This window comes from Xyrauchen texanus, chromosome 48 (genome assembly GCF_025860055.1).
Source record: "Xyrauchen texanus isolate HMW12.3.18 chromosome 48, RBS_HiC_50CHRs, whole genome shotgun sequence".
Classification (NCBI taxonomy): Eukaryota; Metazoa; Chordata; class Actinopteri; order Cypriniformes; family Catostomidae; genus Xyrauchen; species Xyrauchen texanus.
Genome location: NC_068323.1, coordinates 8,585,928 through 8,606,940, shown reverse-complemented (window position 1 = coordinate 8,606,940; position 21,013 = coordinate 8,585,928). Strand labels below are relative to the sequence as shown.

Genomic DNA, 21,013 nt, shown 5'->3' with positions numbered 1-21,013 from the left:
GCTGCGGCTCATTGTTGCTTATCGCGGCCCATTTGCCACGTTTTGCGGCCGAACCACCGGCCCACTCGGTTTTCCCGATGGCCAGTCCGCCCCTGATCGGCCCAAAAGTGCGTCGGCCCACCGGGAAAATGCCCGGTATGCCAGATTACCAGTCCAGCCCTGACGTTGGTTTAACCTCCTTGTGGTCGCTATAATGTGGTTCTCGCTCTCGGTGGGACGCGTGGTGAGATGTGCGTGGATGCTGTGGAGAATAGCGTGTAGCCTCCACACTCGCTACGTTTCCGCGGTAACGTGCACAACAAGTCACGTGATAAAATGTGTGGATTGACGGTCCCAGACGCGGAGGCAACTGAGAGTCGTCTTCCGCCCCACAGTTTGAGGCGAGTCACTACGCCACCACGAGGACTTAGCGCGCAATGGGAATTGGGCTTTCCAAATTGGGGAGAAAATCCACAAACAGAATCGCAGAAATCATCAAATCCATTGCGAAAACGTACTGAGGTTTGTGCTTATGTTTTCCCGCCAAAATGATGTAACTTCCTAGAGGATGATGTCATATAGGAAAGTATGACATCATCCTACAGGAAGGGACATCATTTTGGCAGGGAAAAAGTGCAAACCTCAGTAAGTAATATATTTAGTAATCAGTATTTTGTGAAGCGTATATTGAAATACAGTATATTAAGAATAATATATTAAGACATGTATGACGGGGAGTGCTGCATGGTGGGAGTGACCCAGCAAGAAGTGCTCAACTGTCCCTTTAAAAATGCCAAAAATGATTCTTGCATTGCACACTGACTACATTATTCACAGAGCGTCAACACTAGAAGTGATTATTTGGTAGACAAGCTGTTAGACTAACACTTTTACAAGCCTGACAATGTCTAAAATATCTTTGCCGTTTTTCTCTCACAGTGTTTGCATAAGAGCTCTGCAAAGTCTAGACGAGCGGTCACATCACTTAAAGCACATGTGGGCTATATAACTCCCTGTCCCAACCTAATAAAAGTACATGTGTGTTGTGTTTTAGTCTTCTCATTTCTATGGAAATGTCTTTAACGGCTTTGCATTTATTGCATTTCGGTAATACTTAGTTGTGTTTGACGACCACCTCTTCTAATGCAACTAGTAAAAATGATTGTTCTTCGTTTATTGGCAAGAATGATGAAATGTGTCCAGGAAGATAAGGTTACTGCTGAGTGATGGTTTGCAACTACACACACGGTGTTTATTCACAAGTATGAAGAGGTGTTATCCAGTAAAGTGGCCTGAGAGGAATGTGCTGTCATAGTCAAATCTTTGTGTATATAGTTACAGGACGGCAAATCTTTATTTGGGGTCGAGTTTGTGTGTGCACGTACGACACTCTCGTCCTTTGCCAAATAATTGTTGGGAGAAAAAAAGCAAAAGCTCTTGCCAAACTGGATGATCTATAAATATCAATGCCCTGGGTGACTGAACGATGTTGGCCTTTATTTTTTGTTTTGTCGTCTGGCCTGTTTGTGGAGTGCATTACAGCTCTCAATGTTCTCATAATGTGATTTAATTAGAGAAGTGTTACAGCAGTTTAGTGCTGCAACTAACATATTTTGATCATTATTAATGTTCAGAATTTGTTCGATAATCAGATAAAGAAACATCCTGGTTACTTTCGTAACCTCCGTTCCCTGATGGAGGGAACGAGATGTTGTATCCATGTAGTGACACTAGGGGTCGCACTTGGGAGTCCAAAACACCTCTGATCTTTGAGAAAAGGCCAATGGGAATTGGCGAGTGGAATTTGCATGCCACTCCCCCGGACATACGAGTATAAAAGGAGCTGGTCAAATTATTCGTAAAACTATTCTTGCATAAATTGTTGCATAATGAAGACAAATTGTTTGTAAAATTATTCTTTAGAAACTTGTCACATATTGGGCACAAATTTGTTTGTAAAAAGATTATTTTTTCAATTGTCGCATAATGGCCAAAACATTTTTGTAAAATCGTTTGTGCGTAAATTGTCCGTAAAAATATTCTTGCATAAATTGTTATATAATGGTGAACAATTTGTTGGTAAAACTATTATTTTGTAAACTGTAGCATAATAGTGACAAATTGTTCATGAATCCATTTTTACGTAAATTGTCATAATGTTTGTAAATTAAGTCGTTCTTTCTTAAATTGTCACATGACTGTGACAAATTGTTCCTGAAACAATTTTTAAGTAAATTGTTGTATAATAGAGACAAATTGTTCATAAAACATTGATACATAAATTGTCATATAATGGTGACCAATTTATTGTAAAACTATTCTTACGTAAATTGTTGCAAAACGGTGACAAATTGCTCGTAAAGCCATTCTTACATAAATTGTCACGTAATGGTGACATTTTTTTGGTAAAACTATTCTAGCGTCAATTACCACATAATGTATGCAACATGTTCATATTGCCATTTTTATTTAAATTGTCGCATAATGGTGACAAATTGTCCGTAAAACTATTGTTGCATAAATTGTCGCATAATGGTGAATATTTTTTCGGAAAGCCATTCTTGTGTAAAATGTTGTATAATGGTGACCAATTTGTTTGTAAAACTATTCTAGCTTCACTTCTCGCATAATGGAGGCAAATTGTTTGTAAAGCCATTCTTACGTAAATTGTTGCGTAATTGTGATAAATTGTCCGTAAATCTATTGTTGCATAAATTGTCGCATAATGTGACGTTTTTTTCGTAAAGCCATTCTTGTATAAATTGTCGCATAATGACGACCAATTTGTTTGTAAAACTATTGATGCCTACATTGTCGCTTAATGGTGACAAACATATTTTCCATAAAATTACTCTTGCATAAATTGTTGCAAAACGGGTCAAATTGTTTGTAAAACCATTCTTACGTAAATTGTTGCGTAATGAGTACAAATTGTTCACAAAACATTTTTGCAAACATTTTTGTATAATGTTGACAAATAGTTAAAACTATTTTTATAAATATGTAAAAAAATAATATTGTGTGAAAATGGACAATTTACATGTTGCATGGTTTAACGAATGTTATTGCCAATTTTATTTTAGTAAGACAGTAGAAAGGAGGCTGGTAGTTTTTGTGAAGAGGTAGGGGGGAATTGGATCGGGACACAATACAGGACGGATTCGAACCGGAATCTCCCAAATAAGCGCGATGGCTTAACCGGTCTGGAGAATGTGCCATTAAATCTACAGTATAGCCTATTATCATCCATTTAACACATTATATTGATATGATTTTAAAAAGATGGTTTGCAGAATAGTGGACTGTTTTTCAGAAATATGAATCACTTGCCGTTATGGGTACATCAGTTGGTGCTATGAAACACAGTGTTCAGATAAATACGATTCGTCCCTGCTCGCAGCTGCTTCATTAACCTTGTGAGTTGAAGAGGTTGACACGCCTACACCCTAGAGACGGGAACAGACAGACGCCACACTTCCTTTTGTTGTATTATTCATCCTGATGTCACTTTTCAACTGCCAGTTCTGTTGAGTGGCCCATAATTATCACCCAAACCCATATCATGATGGGCAGACCCGGGACGATAACATCTGCCACACCCCGTTAGGAATCACACAAAGGTCCCATTTGCGATTCTCTAAATCAAGATTATATCTGATGTTTCTAGATTGCTTTGTTTTTCTAATCTGATCTATAGGACTGACTGTTCATCATTTTTGCAAGTGATAAAATACCAATATATCTGTGTTGGTTGCCACGGTAATAGCTTCGTATAGGTATAGCCTCAGTCACTGTTCACTTTACGGCCTGTCTGAACAAAGCCTTTGCGTGGAGATGCGATTCCCTGTCATCTCTCGTCTTGTCCTTTTGCTTTCCTTAAGGAAATAGCATTGAGTCCCACTCCTCCCAAACAAACAAGGGACATTATGTTGGGCAGGAACTATTTAGAGCATCGTGCATCCAAACATGCAAAGCATCCGTGGAATGTGTGCGAATAACATCTATGGCATGTCTCCACAGTGACTAGCTGCCATCTTTATCACCATTTGAGCAAAAGGGGAAAGAATCCACCTCCCACATAGGAACACAGCGAATTCTGTTTCATCTTGCAACATTCCTTGGCTTGTTCCTGCATAAGCTATTGTGAATTTCAATATTGCTCTGCACAGAGTTGAAGTTAGAGGAACCATTTTCATCACACCATCATTTTTCCCCTTTGTTCACCTACAGCGAGTTGAGAGATGTTAATGAATTTGATGCTACGCCTCGACCTGGAGCCATCGGCTGAACGGGGCAAAACATCAAAGCGATGTCTTCACATAATGCATACACCCCCACTGTTCGGCATAATTGCTCCATTGTGCAAACAGTGATTACTGCACCCACCAAAATGGCGTTCCTCTTCGTTGCCCGTTCCTGTCAGAACGCTCTTAGAAGCTAGAGACTCATATTTCTGTGCACAATTGTTTTCACAAAAAGCTGGCTTCTTTTATGCCATGCAGACAAAAGGATGTTTTGGCAAGGCGGATGAAGCCTTGAACGCCTACTTCTTTTGTGTTTAATGCAGAGTGATGTGCATTTGGCAGAGGGAAGATTTATGTTTGCTCCAGAAGAACCCGCGACACGTGTTAAAGCGTGTTAGTTTGTGTTGGGGTTTGGATCCGTAAACTTCGGCAAGAGAGCATTTAAGCAAGTTAAACAGAATAATTAGTTGATCAAATCACCTGAGGAAGCTTACGGTGTTGCTCAACACACCTTGAGGTCAGTTGCCGCAGTGTGGTGTAAACCATTAGAACCATTTACGTTCCTCACAGATCAGATCGTGACTTGATTTAATGAAAGTACCTGCGGCCAGACACCACAAACACACCTTGGAATTCAAAGGAAGAACCTCAAAGCGCTCATCAGCACTTTGAGCTGTCTGTTTGTGGCCACACTTAATCTACGCATTGCATTGACTTGTCTGGCAGTGTCGACAACAACAAATTGCATGCGCCTATTGCGTTATTTTAAAGAATGGGAGTCGCTCTGTTGGTTGGCCTATAAACCTCAGCTTGACTGTTAGTTTTCCTTGAGCTGTGCCTAAGGCTCCCAAGTTTTCCAGAGCATAAACAAGATGTAAATTGCAAACGTGCTTGGCTGGATGTCGCTAAAGGCCACATAACATTTTCATTAGTTCATTGATATAGCGGTTGATTACAGATTCTGAAGAGGTGGACGGTTGGTGCGGACGCTTCTGGGCCCTTGAGGTAAGATCCCAACGGGGGCCGACGACTGGAAGTTGATTCTCCACTAATTTGCTGCCTTTGTGTTCCTGGGGCCCCCAGCTGCACGCATCCGCCTGGCAGACACACGCCAATATTTGGGTGGGGGGTGGAGGAGGGGGGTGTGAGTGACACCCTCTCAACCCCTCCCCCCTCTGTGTGCTCATTCCACCCCAGTGCGCCCTTTCTGCAGCAGTTCACAACAAGCGTTTGCTATACTATGCAAACAGAAGCTGACTACGACAACCGGCCCCTACCCCCAAACCCAACGACTCCATCTATCCCTTCACGCTTTTGCGATTCTTCCTTTCGAGACCCCCCGCCACAATGGCCATCCAGTTGTGCTTTTGTCTTCTGCCGAGTTTGTGTAGGTGTACTTATGCGCAGTTGCCGGCAGAACGTTTTTTGAATTTTTGGGTTTCTCGTTTTGCATGATAAAGGACCTTTTGAGTGGTCTCAGCATCCCTTTACAAAATCATGCACATAGACACCCTGCCAGAATGCCTTCGAAAAGAAGATGTCTTGTTTACTCGTGCCTTTTTGTGGTTTGTTGCATTCATCCTGCTATTGCCCATCTGCTCTTACACCTGCAGCTTGCTTGTGATTTACTGAAGCTCTTTTATAAAAAATTTTGGCACCTTTAGTGAGAAAATTGGAATAAATAACACAACTCTGCCAGACACCAGCGCAAGATTCTTGTCAGCTGAATTTTTTACAAGAAGGTTTCTGAATTATGCACATTCAATACGGGCAGAAATCTCATTTTTCATGCTATTTGCTGCATTCTCAAAGGCTGCACTAGCTGTAAATTACGTTCTCGAATTATTTCCAAGACATCTGTCTGAAAAGGCCCATTTAAGCTCCCCATGGCAGTGCACCCAGCTGTCTGATCGGATCTATTAGCGCATGGATTCGTGAATTTTGACCTCCACATTCATAACTTATTCAAGAGTCGTCTGCCAGGCATCAGGCTCTTACTGTAGCCTGATTTCTGTATGATTATCTGTATGATTGTCTCTTGTAGCTCAGCCAAGGATTTGATGTGGCAACTGAATTGTGGGTAAGATCAAATAGGGATGTTTTTGCAAAGTGAAGGTTTGATCTCCTCACCAACACGGAGGGCTTAATTATCTGCCATGAGAACAAGCAGTTCCAGAAATCACACTTGATATTTGAAGCCTCCATATTGAATCTTGGGTTTCTTAAAGGGAATTAAAGACAGATAGATTGATGGATAGATGGGATAGATGCATGCACAGGAATGCAGTCTGCAGTACTCTGTATTTTCAGTGTGCCATCCATTGGTATTTCCACTAACAACACCTACTCTGGCATGAGTGGAATGAGGCTGGTGCAATGACATGCACCCACACCCTCTTATGAGTCGTGTCTGAAGACAACCATCACAGCATTGTGTAGAAGTCATAAAGTTTGTTCACAAATTGAATGTTGCAGGTTTCTTGAGTGGCTGGAAATCGTTGTGGTTAAGAACGACTGAGACCTGAAATGACTGGGTGTGACTGGCAATTTCCAAATTCCACAGCGCTTTTCTAGTTTTGAATGTTGCTTGACATTCCTTATCACTTGGCAGACTGTAGTCACGCTAATCCACTATGGCTAGATGGCTAGCCAGCGAGCTAGCTACAGATACAGAATAGAAAGATCAACTTCAAGCAACTTGAAACAGATTAAAGGCCTTGTGTGAGTTTGTTTACATTTGAATTTTTGGGATTTTTAAAGTTTGAGTAGCTTTGGCCCGTTTGTTTAACATTGAGTGAATGCGAGTCTATGGGATTGTTTTTAATATTTGATTGTCCACTGTACGAAAACCATAATTCATAGAAGTTAGAAAAGTCTGGGCGACCTGAGTCAGAACAGTCTGAAGGTCTGTGCCAGGTTTGGTGGATGTAGCTTGAAAGTTCTTGGAGTTACACTTGATTTTTAGTCTACAGAATTATAGTATTTTGGCTTTATCAGCATAATGAAATCAAAAATGTGTTGTTGTTTTTTTTTTGGGGGGCTCTGCAGCTATACTTATTTCACTTTACAGTTGTTCTTTTCTGGGAAAATGGACCAAGCTTCTTGTTTTAATTGGAAATATGTCAATACATGACAGAAAACTGTGTGCAACAGAACAAGGACTAAAGAACTGCTGATACGTTGCTTATCATTTTCACAGACATATTTTATTGGGGGGTGGGGCACTATTGTCCAACAGGAAGAAATATTTGGCTTTAAATCAAATAAGATTGTTAAAAATGGCAAAACAGTCACATAAAATAAAATACAAATGCTAGAAAAAAAGAAAGTGATATAAAAAAAAAAAGTGAGCAAAAATGCACTTGAACGCTAATTAAGACGTTTAACAACACAAAACAACGAACTTGCAAATGCAACTTTTAGCTGGTAACATGTATAAATCTGTGCTGCTTTCTTTGGCCTCAGGCAACACATTATAATGTCTAAAATTGAAGAATAACACATTTATGAGTGTAGATGACCATTCAACAATGAGGACAGTGTCTTTAGAAAATGTGCAAAATGTTCATACTGTAAACAATAGAAGATAATCAAAGCTCACGTACAGCGACCACAATTATAAAGTCCACTAGATTAGTGCACGCTAAGAAAAGATTATTAAATAACAAACTTTTGGCACAAAGTTATTAGGAAGAAATCCGAACAGCTTAAGTTGTTAAAACCACCTCAGCATCAAAGCAGTCCTTCACATTGTAATTCGAGCATTATACAATAGTTGAAAACATGTCCGGGTCACATTTCACCTAAAAATGTATTTTTGTATGAAGAAAATTCTGATATTTTTGCATAATTTTAAATATTACCATAAAGCGTCCATGTGACATTTTACTTTGGAGTCATTCCAATTGCTCCAATACAGTCATTTATTAATACTCATTATTTGTAGTATTATGGTGATGATAATTTGGGGGAGAAATGTGCTTCATTGTCATGAAAATGATGTCCAAATGTAAAAAGAAAATAGTTTTGGTCCAAAAACAGACTTTAATTTCTCTATCCCAAATGTAATTAATTCTTTATTTTGATTTTGAGGTTAAATATGACCCAAAAAACAATCTTGACAGGTTTTGTGTGAAACTAGTCAGGCTAGTACTGTGATAACCAGTGTCCAGTGCAGATCAGAGAAGTGTTTTGAATATTCCCGTGTAATATATTAAATATTCAAGGTGACAATAAAGAGCATATTCTAAATATTAAAGGCAGCAAAGCCTGAAAATTGTGCCACTTTCAACAGTTTTATGGGTAAATATTCTCATTCAAAGATCACCCTGCAGAGTCAACCAAGAGTCCCGTTTCATGCGTTTAAGCAACCAGAGGCAAGAGTTTATAATTAACTTATGAACACAAAGGATCCATGTAATGCAAACTAAAGCAGTTGCACCCTTGATTAGAGGAAAAGGTTGATGTGCACATCCGTTCACAGCATTTCTGCATTTCTGGCTACAAGCAGATCATTTGCCGTGGCCAAGTGAAGCGAGCTGGGATGGGCTCCGGTTGCCATGGATCCACTTCCATCATTCACCCTGTCCCAAGTCTTGGTTTCCAGTGCAAGGAGGGAGAGGGGATTAACTCCGCTGCATTCCAGAGAACGCTAAAGATCTAAGGAGGGGGCAAAGAGAGAGAATGAGTTACACATATTGTAAACTTAACATGGTTCATCTCAACATTTCAGTGAGAAATGGACCACATGACAAAATCTCTCGCTTAGTCGGGCAAAATATTTATGGTATGTCAGAATGAGCTCATTGGTAAAATGTGTGGGTGTTTTTACGTTATATTTATTTAATGATACGTTTGCATAGACACTAAAGCAAACAATAATAATGCAATAATAAATAAACTTTTACGCATGTACAAATTTAGAGATATTACTTTAAAGACTTTCGCACAGTTAACTTTTTATTCATTTAGATGCGCATTTTTGTAACGTTAGTGTGATCCATAGTATTTTACGTAAATTATATGCAAATTTTACATTGTTTAGCCACTTTTACGTAAAATAGTAACGTATAGACAATGTCTAAAACGTAAACCTTTTACATACAACGTTAACTTTTTATTCACTTAGATGTGCATTTTTGTAACGTTAGTGTGATCCATAGTATTTTACGTAAATTATATTAAAAAATGTTTATGTTTAGCCACTTTTACGTAAAATAGTAACATATAGACAATGTCTAAAACGTAAACCTTTTACATACAACGTTACTTTTTATTCACTTAGATGCGCATTTTTGTAACGTTAGTGTGATCCATAGTATTTTACATAAATTATATTAAAAAATGTTTATGTTTAGCCACTTTTACGTAAAATAGTAACATATAGACAATGTCTAAAACGTAAACCTTTAACATACAACGTTAACTTATTATTCACTTAGATGCGCATTTTTGTAATGTTAGTGTGATCCATAGTGTTTTACGTAATTATATGTAAGTTTTATATTTTTATGTTTAGCCACTTTTATGTAAAATAGTAACGTATAGACAATGTCTAAAATATTAACTTTTTACGTTTCTACAACTTTAGAGTTGTAACATTAAAGACTACAATTTACTTAGTTGCGCAAAGCATTTTTGATATATCGGCATGATCCTGTAAGCACATACATATTCGTACACATACAATTTTTTACGTTTTGATAGACCTTGATACGACATCAAAGTATGAACTCCTAAAATGTAAACCCTTTATGTACGTTCAATTTTAGTGACGTACAAATGTTTACAAATCTCTTATCCTCTTTCTAAAGACCGAACCTGGAATTGCGTCTCTTAATTTTAGAAGCTGTCCATAAATGTATATAATAAAAATAAGCGTCTACCTAAACATACAATCAAAACTAATGAGATTACGTTTGTTTAACACTCGCGTTTAAGTATTTAAACAACACACTCTATAAAATTGTTATTGTTCCATGAAATGTTTTTCAGCCCAGAAACACACATGTTATAAATCTATGAAATCATGTTTTTCAACATATATAACAAGCTGTTCCTTTAGGACATTTTTAGACACTTTTCTCTTCTTTTGGGTGCATTGGTATGTGTGAATGGTTAGTGGCCCATAAAATGCAGATATAATTTAATTGTAGAGTTGTATGTAAAAACCATAAAGAGGATGGCTTTGTAATGGATCGTCTATGACACCTATTTAGTATCATTGTTGAAATGAACAACATTCCAGCAGCATTAAAAACACTATCTGAGCGCTATCACTGTTTCACAAGTACAGCATCCCATATTTCATACCAGTAATTTCTGGGTGGGATGGCAGATATTTTAAGATGTGACAGGCTACACAAGCCACATGAATGCTTCAGTAAAGTGAACAGCTCTTGAGTGTTGCATAACTAGCTTGAGTTTCAGATCGTTCAAGCGCTGCTTCTCAATGAGGGTCACTGGTTTCACCCTTCTCAACCAGCACCAGGGCAGGTGACCTTTGGCCCAGTTTGTTGCCCTTAGAAATGCCATTAAAGCAAGTCCTAAAGACCCGAACGCATGCCTGGGATTCAGTCAGCTTGCGTTTATTAGATTTCATAGTCTTGTCACCTAGCACAGACCTAAACTGAAAATCCTCTTTAGTTCTTTCATTACATACGTTACGCATCTAAACACATTTTAAAAGTACAACTTTAAGGACAAGTCTTTGTATTTAACGTCTAATTTTATTATTATTATTATTATTTTGCATTAATCTGTAATTATTTAATTTGTTTGTAAAGCACTTTGAACTAGTTTTTGATGGATATTAAGGAATAAATGTAAAGAATATAAATAATATAAATGTTATTTATACATTTAGTAAAGAATTATATGTTAAGAAAACGATTTCAATATTTTTAAGTGTCGCATAAAAAAATTTTGTGATTAAAATTTAAATAAATTTCACACCCCAGTGGGTTTTAATAATTAATAAAACTTTAAATCAAAAGGATGTCGGTAATAAATATTTATTAATATATGCATTTTATTTTTGTAAGGCCTGAGAACACAAGGGTTTTTGTGATTAATAACACTTATATATATATATATATATATGAATAATAAATTTTACTTAATACACAAATGTATTATGCCTGGGTATCTCAGCGAGTATTGACTATCACCCCTGGAGTCGCAAGTTTGAATTCAGGGTGTCCTGAGTGACTCCAGACAGCTCTCCTAAGCAACCAAATTGGCCTAGTTGCTAGGGAGGGTAGAGTCACATGGGGTAACCTCCTCGTGATGGCGATTAGTGGTTCTCGCTCTCAATGGGGCGCTTGGTAAGTTGTGCGTGGATCGTGGAGAGTAGCATGAGCCTCCACATGCTGCGAGTATCCACAGTGTCATGCAGGACGAGTCACATGATAAGAGACTTGTCCTCCGCCACCCGGATTGAGGCGAATAACCTCGCCACCATGAGGACCTACTAAGTAGTGGGAATTGGGCATTTCAAATTGGGGAGAAAAGGGGATAATTTTTCTTTAATACTAAAATATTTGTTTTATAAGGGATGACGACACAAGATTTTTTCATGATTAATAATAAAATTGCTAGCTTAAATTTGGTTGATTTGTCATTTTATTTTCATTTTGTTTAATGGTTGACAATTAATTAAACAATATTTCATTTTGATTCATACATTTGTATTTTTTACTCTGATGTATTTATTTTATGAAGGATGACATTTGTTTGTTTAGCCTAAATTTGTTTAATATTTTTTTAAGGGGTGAGAACAAGGGTTTCTGAGATGAATAATATGTCAAATATAAACATTTGAACAATACATTTATTTATTACTCCAATTAATTTGATAAGAGATGACAGCACAATTGTTCACGATTAATAAATTATAGCCTAAATTTGGGTAGTATTTTTGTCTTATTTTTTTGGTTGGGGAATTTCGTGATTAATAATACTTATAAAATATTTAGCCAACACAGTGAATTGTTAAATGGTGATCTGGCTTTAGCTCTTTTTCTGAGGGTTTTACTGGTATTTTAGAGCTTGTAAGAGGTTGTACTGAGGGTCGCTGGGCTGAAATAATAACAGCTGCGTAATTATGGCGTTCGCCATCATTTTGCGATTCATCCGATCGATCCAAGATCTGCTCCTCTAACAGATCAATTCCATGTCAGCACCTTATTTATTAGGTTTAATGCCTCATGCAGCACCTCCCAATATGCTGGCGATGTTTATTAATGAGCCAGAGTTATTACTTTGAGCCGGTTAACAAATAAATCACAGTGACAGGGCGGCCGCTGGCTTGAACCTCATAAATTAGCATTGGTATTTTCTTTTCATATTTCACAGAACTGAGCTCTAATTGATGTCTAAACTACCAGAAAACCCGAGTCTCAGTCTGTGCACCCCCGACTGAAACAAAGGGGGTATTACGTATGTGAATCGCAACCTTTTCACCTCTTTTGATGTATGAGTATTACGCAATTCTGATTAATTACACAAACACTTGGCGTGAGTTCGCCATTGAGAGACCTGCTTTATTCATTTACGGCTGGTAACCAATTTTAAGCCTTTGTATTATTCAGTTTCTTTGTGCAGATCTTCCTTTCAGGGGCAAAGGAGTCAGAAAACTTCGATTAACTTTATGCTAATCCAAACTGCGCCGCGGGGCAGAACGGGGATGAAGTGACTCTAAATGTCGAAGAAGTGCAGAAGCGCCATATTTAATTTAGGCGGGAATAAAAACAAGGCTGTGAGGAAGACTGAATCTCTTCAGTGGCATTATATTTTCTGGAAGTTTATGTCTTCTGAAATATTTCTCTGGAAACTTTTTTTTTTTTTTTTCTGTATTTATTCATCCAAACGAGATTTCTATCCCTCACAGATCGTTTTCATTTCACTCAAATAAATAAATAAATATGGCGCTACTCTGAATAATGTCCATGCGCCTGGAGGACGCAGATGCCAAAATATAGGATCTTTCCGTTCAGATGGCTTTTGGGCTGACGTTAATAAAACATTAGTTTTGATCTTGAGGGTCACTCCATCCTTTTTCTCAACTTTTATAATTGATAATATAGCCGGCCTAGTTCAAGTGTCATCAAGAGACTCATACTGTGTATCTTGGATTTGTTCCAGATAATATGTTCTGCTCTGTAAGACCAAAAAGTGAGAGGAACTTTAACTTCCTGTCTCGTGCTCATGTTACATTTTGGATTAGTAGTCTTGCATTTAGACAACATTTAAGTTGACTGAAGATAGCAATAAACCAACTGTAACCAAGGGTGTATTTCATGGCTGTGTGATCAAATAATGAGGTAATAATAATTTAAAAAAATACTAAAGTATGTTACATACTATGTAACAGTGTGGTCATGACAATGTAGCATAGTACTGATATGTTTAGCGTTGCATAATACATTCCATTTCAATTACTATTTTAAAAAAAAAAATAGTTAGCAGTATGGCTGTACAATTAATTGAGAAACTAATCGCGATTACGGCTGAAAACTGTCGATTACAGCGTGCAATTTAAGTCTGCGTTTTTGCAGCGGTTGAGTATTCTAACCAATCACTAACAAGTCCGTTGAGCAATGAAATGGCAATGGCCAATCAGAGATGCTTAAATTCATTTTTTTGGAGGTGTAGCCAAAATAAAGTATATGGCATGAATAGCATATTCCACAAATCACCGTCATTGTTATCGCGACTGCTCTAATAAAAACCATTTGCCACACAGCTGCTATTGGTAGATTTCAAATGTTGACGAATCGCACAAACTCTGATCGCAAATGGCTGTTTTTAATTTCCAAAGTGCAACTTCTGAGGTCAAAAATTATCTAACGATGATCTTACATGAACAAGATCACCATTGAAGATCTGACGGGATGAACGGTCCCCGGTCTCGCCACCAAAGGGCTTACTGAACGCATTACGTAACTTGGTCCATTTAAACTGGCTGTTAATAAGTTTGAATATGTCATTATTTATTGTACGTTGACTAATAATTGAAGCAGTAATTTAGCAATAATTACATTTATACTATACCATAGATATCTATTTAAAATAACGTTTATTAGGCCTAATATTAACAAATTTTATAGTATTTCATGCTTAAAAGACACTGGAGCGCAGCTCGTATCCACCATTGAAATCTGCCACTTTGAAGAACTGCACGGTTGCCTACTTTGTAACATCACATTACTTTAATCGATATTAATAAATCACAAGTACAATAATTGACAATTATGATTTTGGCCATAATCGTGCCCTAGTTAGCAGTATATATAGTGTATACTGCACAGTATGCACTAAGAGGTACACTAGTATTTCATTCCAAACATACAGTAGCATTTGTGTCTTTGATTGGGGTCTTTTCAATATGTCCCGCCCCAACTTCTTGTATCAAAAGGAATAACACAGGAAAGAGAACTGCACATTGGGTGTATAAAACTAGTAAGCATTATATGGCAGTTTTAGAGAAGCCAGCCAAGAATATTGGGTGAATTGCTGGCAGTGCTCTTGATTTCAATAGTTAACTACACTAACTCAAAATCAAATAATGACTCACCGCGCAGACATGCAATGACAATTTAAAAGAGCAAACTATGCGATTTAATAGGCGTGACTGACTGGTGAGAAAATGTGAACAAAAGCATGTCTACACCTAAGGTGCAATGCATGTGCAACATTGTAGGGTGTACTGCAAGTCATTTTGTTTTAAAGCAACGGAGAATTTCTTTATTTGTTTTCCTTGCCACTGTTAAGAGCTGACAGCTTCTGAAGCAATGTGTATTTTTAGTTTTAAGCTCTTGGCTGCCAAACAGTGCAGTGTACTCTATTGTGCATACCTTGCTCCAGTATCAAAAATCATTGCCAAATTAGTCATATTCAAAGAGCTGAATTGCTTCTTATTCAATGTCAAAAAAGGATAAAAGAGACTTGTCAGCTGCAGACATGCAGATCTGGGGCCTTGCAGCCTGCTCGCTTCTGTCCGTCTCCACCCAAACCATCTGTTTATTATTGAGAAAAGCAAACAGCAGTTCCCCTAGGCGTTTGCCCATTAAGTGTGTGCCGAGCTCTCTGTAACAAGCTGCAAGTGTGCGCAGGATGGGCTGTTTTCATATTTCATATTCCTTCTTATAAATCGTCAAGCAAGGTCCTGTTTAAGAATAAATAAAAAGCACATTCTGAAGGACCTCATGAATATAAGGAACATGCTGGACTAACGTCAGATGTGTAAAACCGCCATCTGACAGAGATGAAAGCTTCCAGCAAAGGTGCAGTCACTATCGTTGAATCTTCTTGCCAAACATTGACCCTCAATCTCAAACAAACCCACCTTCTCTAAACAATGCTGATCCATGTGAAACCATTATTTGAGTTATCATCGGTCTTGTTTCTATCTGCCCTTGCGAGAACAATGCATTAGCCCATTTATTTCTTAGACTGAAGATTTGTAAACATCTGCCAGCTACCCAGGTTACCAAACTATAAGCTTTTTTTTTCTGGGCAATGTGTAAAAAAGTTTTACAAGCCACACCATAAGCAGAATTACAAGCACAAACCTGATTATGTTCTTGCATGAAGCATATGGAAAAGCCTGTAAGCTCCAGAGGAACACCACTACCCTGTAATTTGTGCTGCCACATTCCTTATACTATTAAGCAACATTTCTTCTTTATTTGACACCCTACAGCACTAATTAGGGATAGATATTGCTCATCAAAAAACAAAATTACTGCTATGTACATCTGGGGAGGTCTTTGGGGCTTGTATTCAAAGCATTTTTGTTAACTGGTTAACAGTATTTGACTATTTGCTACTCATGTTTTTGTCAAGTCTAAAGGCTAGGGTATACTTCGTTTTTCTGTCTGCCGTTCCATGTCACGCACAGTCGAGAGCTTAGCCTCTCAAAGTATACGCTTTTGACCACAAGCCCATATGGATGTGTTCAATGCATGCGCACTACAACTGTTTGTGAGATCCATTTAGCAGTGCCGTGTAAAGACTTTGACTGTCCGCGTGTCTAGACAAACTAGGCTGCACACAAACAGTCTGCAGGTACTGTTCTGATGACGAAATTTGCATCATGAGCACTATGCAGAAGACGTAACGGCATACGGAAAAACAAAGTATGCTTTGGCCTTATCAATAATAATGATTACTATTTCAAATCTTCTTCATACACTGGATGTTAGGGAGGATGTGGCAATGCTTACCAAATAAGAGACATATTTTCTTCAAGATGGGAGATATTTCCAGGTGCTGACAAACGCTGTCGGTATAAGTGAATATGGCACACTAGTTATGCTGTCCCAGGAGTCTGTAGAGGGGTCATAGCAGTCCAATGTTTTACACCTCTGCGCACCAAAGTAGCCCCCGACCACATAAAGCCGATTTCCTGATGCTACTGCGTGACAGCTGATTCTTTTGGCAGTGACATCCCCAAACTTGGTCCACTGGAACGTCTCGCTATTGAAGCGATAAGCTGAGCTTGCGGAGAACTCTGTGTCTCCACCAATTACAACAATGTGATTGCCAACAACTGCTGCTGCTGTGTAACGCCAGAGTTGAGGACAAGTGGTGGGTACAGTCCACCTGTTCTCACAGGGGTCAAAGCACTGAACCTTCGGATACTTGTCCCTGTTGACACTTGTTCCGCCAAAAGCAAATAGCTTGTTTTTAGCGCCTACAACAGCAGCATTGCTCACACCCTCTCGAAGAGGAGCTACTAACGTCCACTTATTGGACTGTGGGTTGTACTGTTCCACTTGTTTGAGAGACACAGATGGGGATGCAGGAAATGATCCTGCAAGGGATGTATGTCCACCCACAACATACAATATGTGGTCAAGTTCAGCTGAGCCATGACCAAATCTAGCAACGAGCATTGGAGCAGCTTTGGACCATTCATCATGTAAGGTGTCATATACCCAAACGTCTTTTGAAGCCCCATTTTCAGACCCTCGTCCACCAGTAACATATACTTTGCAGCCAATGGCACAAGCGCTACACTCTTTGCGAGGACTGGGGATGTCTGTTTTGGGTGTGATCTCCTTTGTTTTGTGATCAATCATGTAAATTTTGTCGCACATGAACGTTTGGCCCCCAAGAAGCAGTAGGGCTTGGCTGACCTTCCGGGGTTGGGCGCAGAAGCCTGTGACCACTCCGTCGTTCTGAAGAATCTTCATTTTGCAACGGACAGCATCTTCCACAATCTCACGACCCACCTTGTGTCCCATGACAAGCTCCTCAGATGCAACATTCTTTAGCAAGTAGGTCTCCGGGAGCAGTGCGAGGCGAACACACCGCAGAAGGTCAGGAAGATCAAGATGTCTCCTCCCAATATCTGCTTTTACCCAGTCAATAACAGCCTCATACACAATACTTTCGTCCTCTACCTCCAACTCCTCACTAAAAACGAGCTCCTGGACTTTATCTTTTGGCAGGCTCAGGAAGTCCTCCGTGTGGTACAGATTAGCAAAATTTGCCAGGCACATCTGCCAAGAGAGCTCATACAATCTCTGGCACTGATGAGCATCTGACAAAAGCATCATCCCAAGGCAATTGGACGAATGCAGATTCTTCTCCAGGAACTCTGCTGTGGCGTCTCGGATGTCATGGAACTGGAGCATGTCGCCAGCCTCAAGCAGAGACTCAGCATTTTCCTCGTTGATGATGACCCGGGCGGAGTAGGCATAGTCTAGCAGAAGCTCCAGAACCTCAGGGTGCAAAGAGTCATGGAAGTTGACTTCGGCGTCACGGCTCTCCTTCAGGCCACCACTGAACATAGCCTCAAAGTAGCGGCTACATGAGGCCAGCACCGCCCGATGGCATGGGAAAGCCCGATGTCCAGCACGCAAGACCACATCTGTGAAGACCCGTCGCTTGCGGAGAAGGTTGAGGTGGGTAAGTAGGCTGTCTGCATGTGACGTCTTGTGGAACAGATGAATGTTCATAGACCCGGAGCTAGACCTTGACTTTCGGTTTTCGTGATTACTGACAGACATCTTTAAACTAGACAAAAGACAAAAAATAAAATGTGAGATTACATACATTTATTTTAAAAATGTGTAATGTCATAATAATAGTAGAGAGAATTCATTATTTCAGCTTTTTTTTCTTTCATCACATTCTCAGTGGGTCAGAAGTTTACATACACTTTGTTAGTATTTGGTAGCATTGCCTTTAAATTGTTTAAGGCAAACATTTTAGAAAGCCTTCCACAAGCTTCTCACAATAATTTGCTGGAATTTTGGCCCATTTGTAGGCCACATTGCTCGCACACGCTTTTTCAGTTCTGCCCACACATTTTCTATCGGACTGAAGTCAGGGCTTTGTGATGGGAACACAAATACCTCAACTTTGTTGCCCTTTAGCCATTTTGCCACAACTTTGGAGATATGCTTGGGGGTCATTGTCCATTTGGAAGACACGTTTGCGACCGAACTTTAACTTCCTGGCCAATGTCTTGAGATGTTGCTTCAATATATCCACATAATTTTCCTTCCTCATGATTCCATCTATTTTGTGAAGTGCACCCGTCCCTCCTGCAGCAAAGCACTCCCACAACATGATGCTGCACCCTCATGCTTCACAGTTGGGATGGTGTTCTTCGGCTTGCAAGCCTCACCCTTTTTCCTCCAAACATAACAATGGTCATTATGGCCAAACTATTAAGTTTTATTAGACCAAAGGACATTTCTCCAAGATCTTTGTCCCCATGTGCACTTACAAACTGTAGTCTGGCTTTTTTCATGTCAATTTTGGATCAGCAGTTTCTTCCTTGCTGAGCAGCCTTTCATTTTATATCGATATAGGACTTGTTTTACTGTGGATATAGATACTTGTCAACCTGTTTCCTCCAGCATCTTCACAAGGTCCTTTGCTGTTGTTCTGAGATTGATTTTCACTTTACACACCAAACTACGTTCATCTCTAGGAGACAGAATGCGTCTCCTTCCTGAGCAGTATAATGACTTTGTGGTCCCATTGTGTTATACTTGCATACTATTGTTTGTACAGATGAACGTGGTACCTTCAGGCATTTGGAAATTGCTACTAATTATGAACCAGACTTGTGGAGGTCCACAATTTTTTTCTGAAGTCATTTCTTTTGATTCTCCCATGATGTCAAGCAAAGAGGCACTGAGTTTGATGGTAGGCCTTAAAATACATCCACAGGTACACCTCCTATCAGAAGCTAATTGTCTAAAGGCTTGACATCATTTTCTGGAATTGTCCAAGCTTAAAGGCACAGTTAACTTGGTGTATGTAAACTTCTGAACCACTGGAATTGTGATAGTCAATTAAAAATGAAACAATCTGTCAGTAAACAGATGTTGGAAAATGTACTCATGTCAGGCACAAAGTAGATGTCCTAAACGACTTGCCAAAACTAAAGTTTGCCAATTTTAAATCTGTGGAGTGGTTAAAAAATTAGTTTAAATGACTTCAACCTAAAGTGTATGTAAACTTCTGACTTAAACTGTAGCCTCACAAATTCCCAGCAAATTCCTCAAATCACCATTTCCTCGTTGAAAATGGTTTAAGACTTCAAACTGCTTAAATCCTCTTCAGCCATTCAATTTCTAAATTCAGTCGGTCCCAGGTTGAGCAAAGTTTAAATCCCTAACATATAATCTTACAATGGATGTACAGGATCATCATACTTAGAAGAATTACACTTGGAAACAATCTTATATTTGACACTAAACTGGACCTCTTGTGAACTCATAATCGTTTATTAAACGGCAATAAAGCGTAGTGTTTAGTTCACCACGAGTTATGTACTCCTATTCAGTACAAGGGTTACTGATTCACAGACGATGAATTATCACCAACCTCTCTGATCTTAGATAAAGTCACCGCTCTTCATTATCTTTTCATCCATTCATAAAACTACCCACCAATCTTCAGAGGAGAATGAACCTTGAAACTTAATAAATAGTGAAGTAGCTTGAATGCTACTACACCATAGTTAAATGAATAACATTTAAAATGGTTAATGTTGTATTATAAATACAGTGCACATAATAATAATAATAATAATAATAATAATAATAATAATAATAATAATAATAAGGCAACTTTGGAAAATATTGTCATGAAAAGTAACAAGAAGCAGCCAAACTAAACATTCAACAGCCTCTACACAGCCACCACAACATCATTATCTTGAGATGCATCAACCAACAAAGACCCTTGAATTCTCCATGGTAACCGTGTTTTTTTGCCAAAATGCCATAGTAACTATGATTACTGCTACAACCACTGTCGTGAGAGAATCTTTTTATGTATTTATTTTATTGCACTGTTTGAAAAATATATATATATATATATATATATCCTTATTTAGAGTAGTAGTAACAGGAGCAACCATAAGTATTTTTGTGGAAACTAGTTACAATGGCAACACGTGCAATGTTTAAGTAAATATAACTTAATAATACTTAATAAATATCTTTTGAAAAATTAAATGAATGAAAAAAAAAGTTAAAAACCGGTACGTGAAGGATATAAAATATTTAACAGAGGTATTCGCTAAAAGCGCTACCGTGTAACATCATATAAAATACATGTCACGTGATTAAATTAGTTGTAAACAAAACTACATTCCAAGACTATGTATGGTTAAAATTTAGCATGACCTTACCTTATTTCCTCTCCACACTCGGACTCTCACAGTATGCATTCGACTTTTACAAGTAGGTATTTGACTTTAAGACTTTGTACGCAAAGGTTTCAGTAGTAACATGTCTCGTTATGAGACCGATCCGATC

General features: G+C 38.6%; 1 protein-coding gene across 1 annotated transcript; it reads right to left on the bottom strand.

Moving 5' to 3' along the window:
- Window positions 1-7,417: 7,417 nt before the first annotated feature.
- enc3 (ectodermal-neural cortex 3) lies at window positions 7,418-21,013 on the bottom strand. Its single transcript, XM_052121890.1, has 3 exons — window positions 20,887-21,013; window positions 16,451-18,248; window positions 7,418-8,882 (listed from the first exon to the last, which is right to left on the bottom strand). Exon 2 carries the CDS (start codon window positions 18,239-18,241, stop codon window positions 16,472-16,474), a length of 1,770 nt encoding a protein of 589 aa, XP_051977850.1. The 5' UTR covers window positions 18,242-18,248; window positions 20,887-21,013; the 3' UTR covers window positions 7,418-8,882; window positions 16,451-16,471.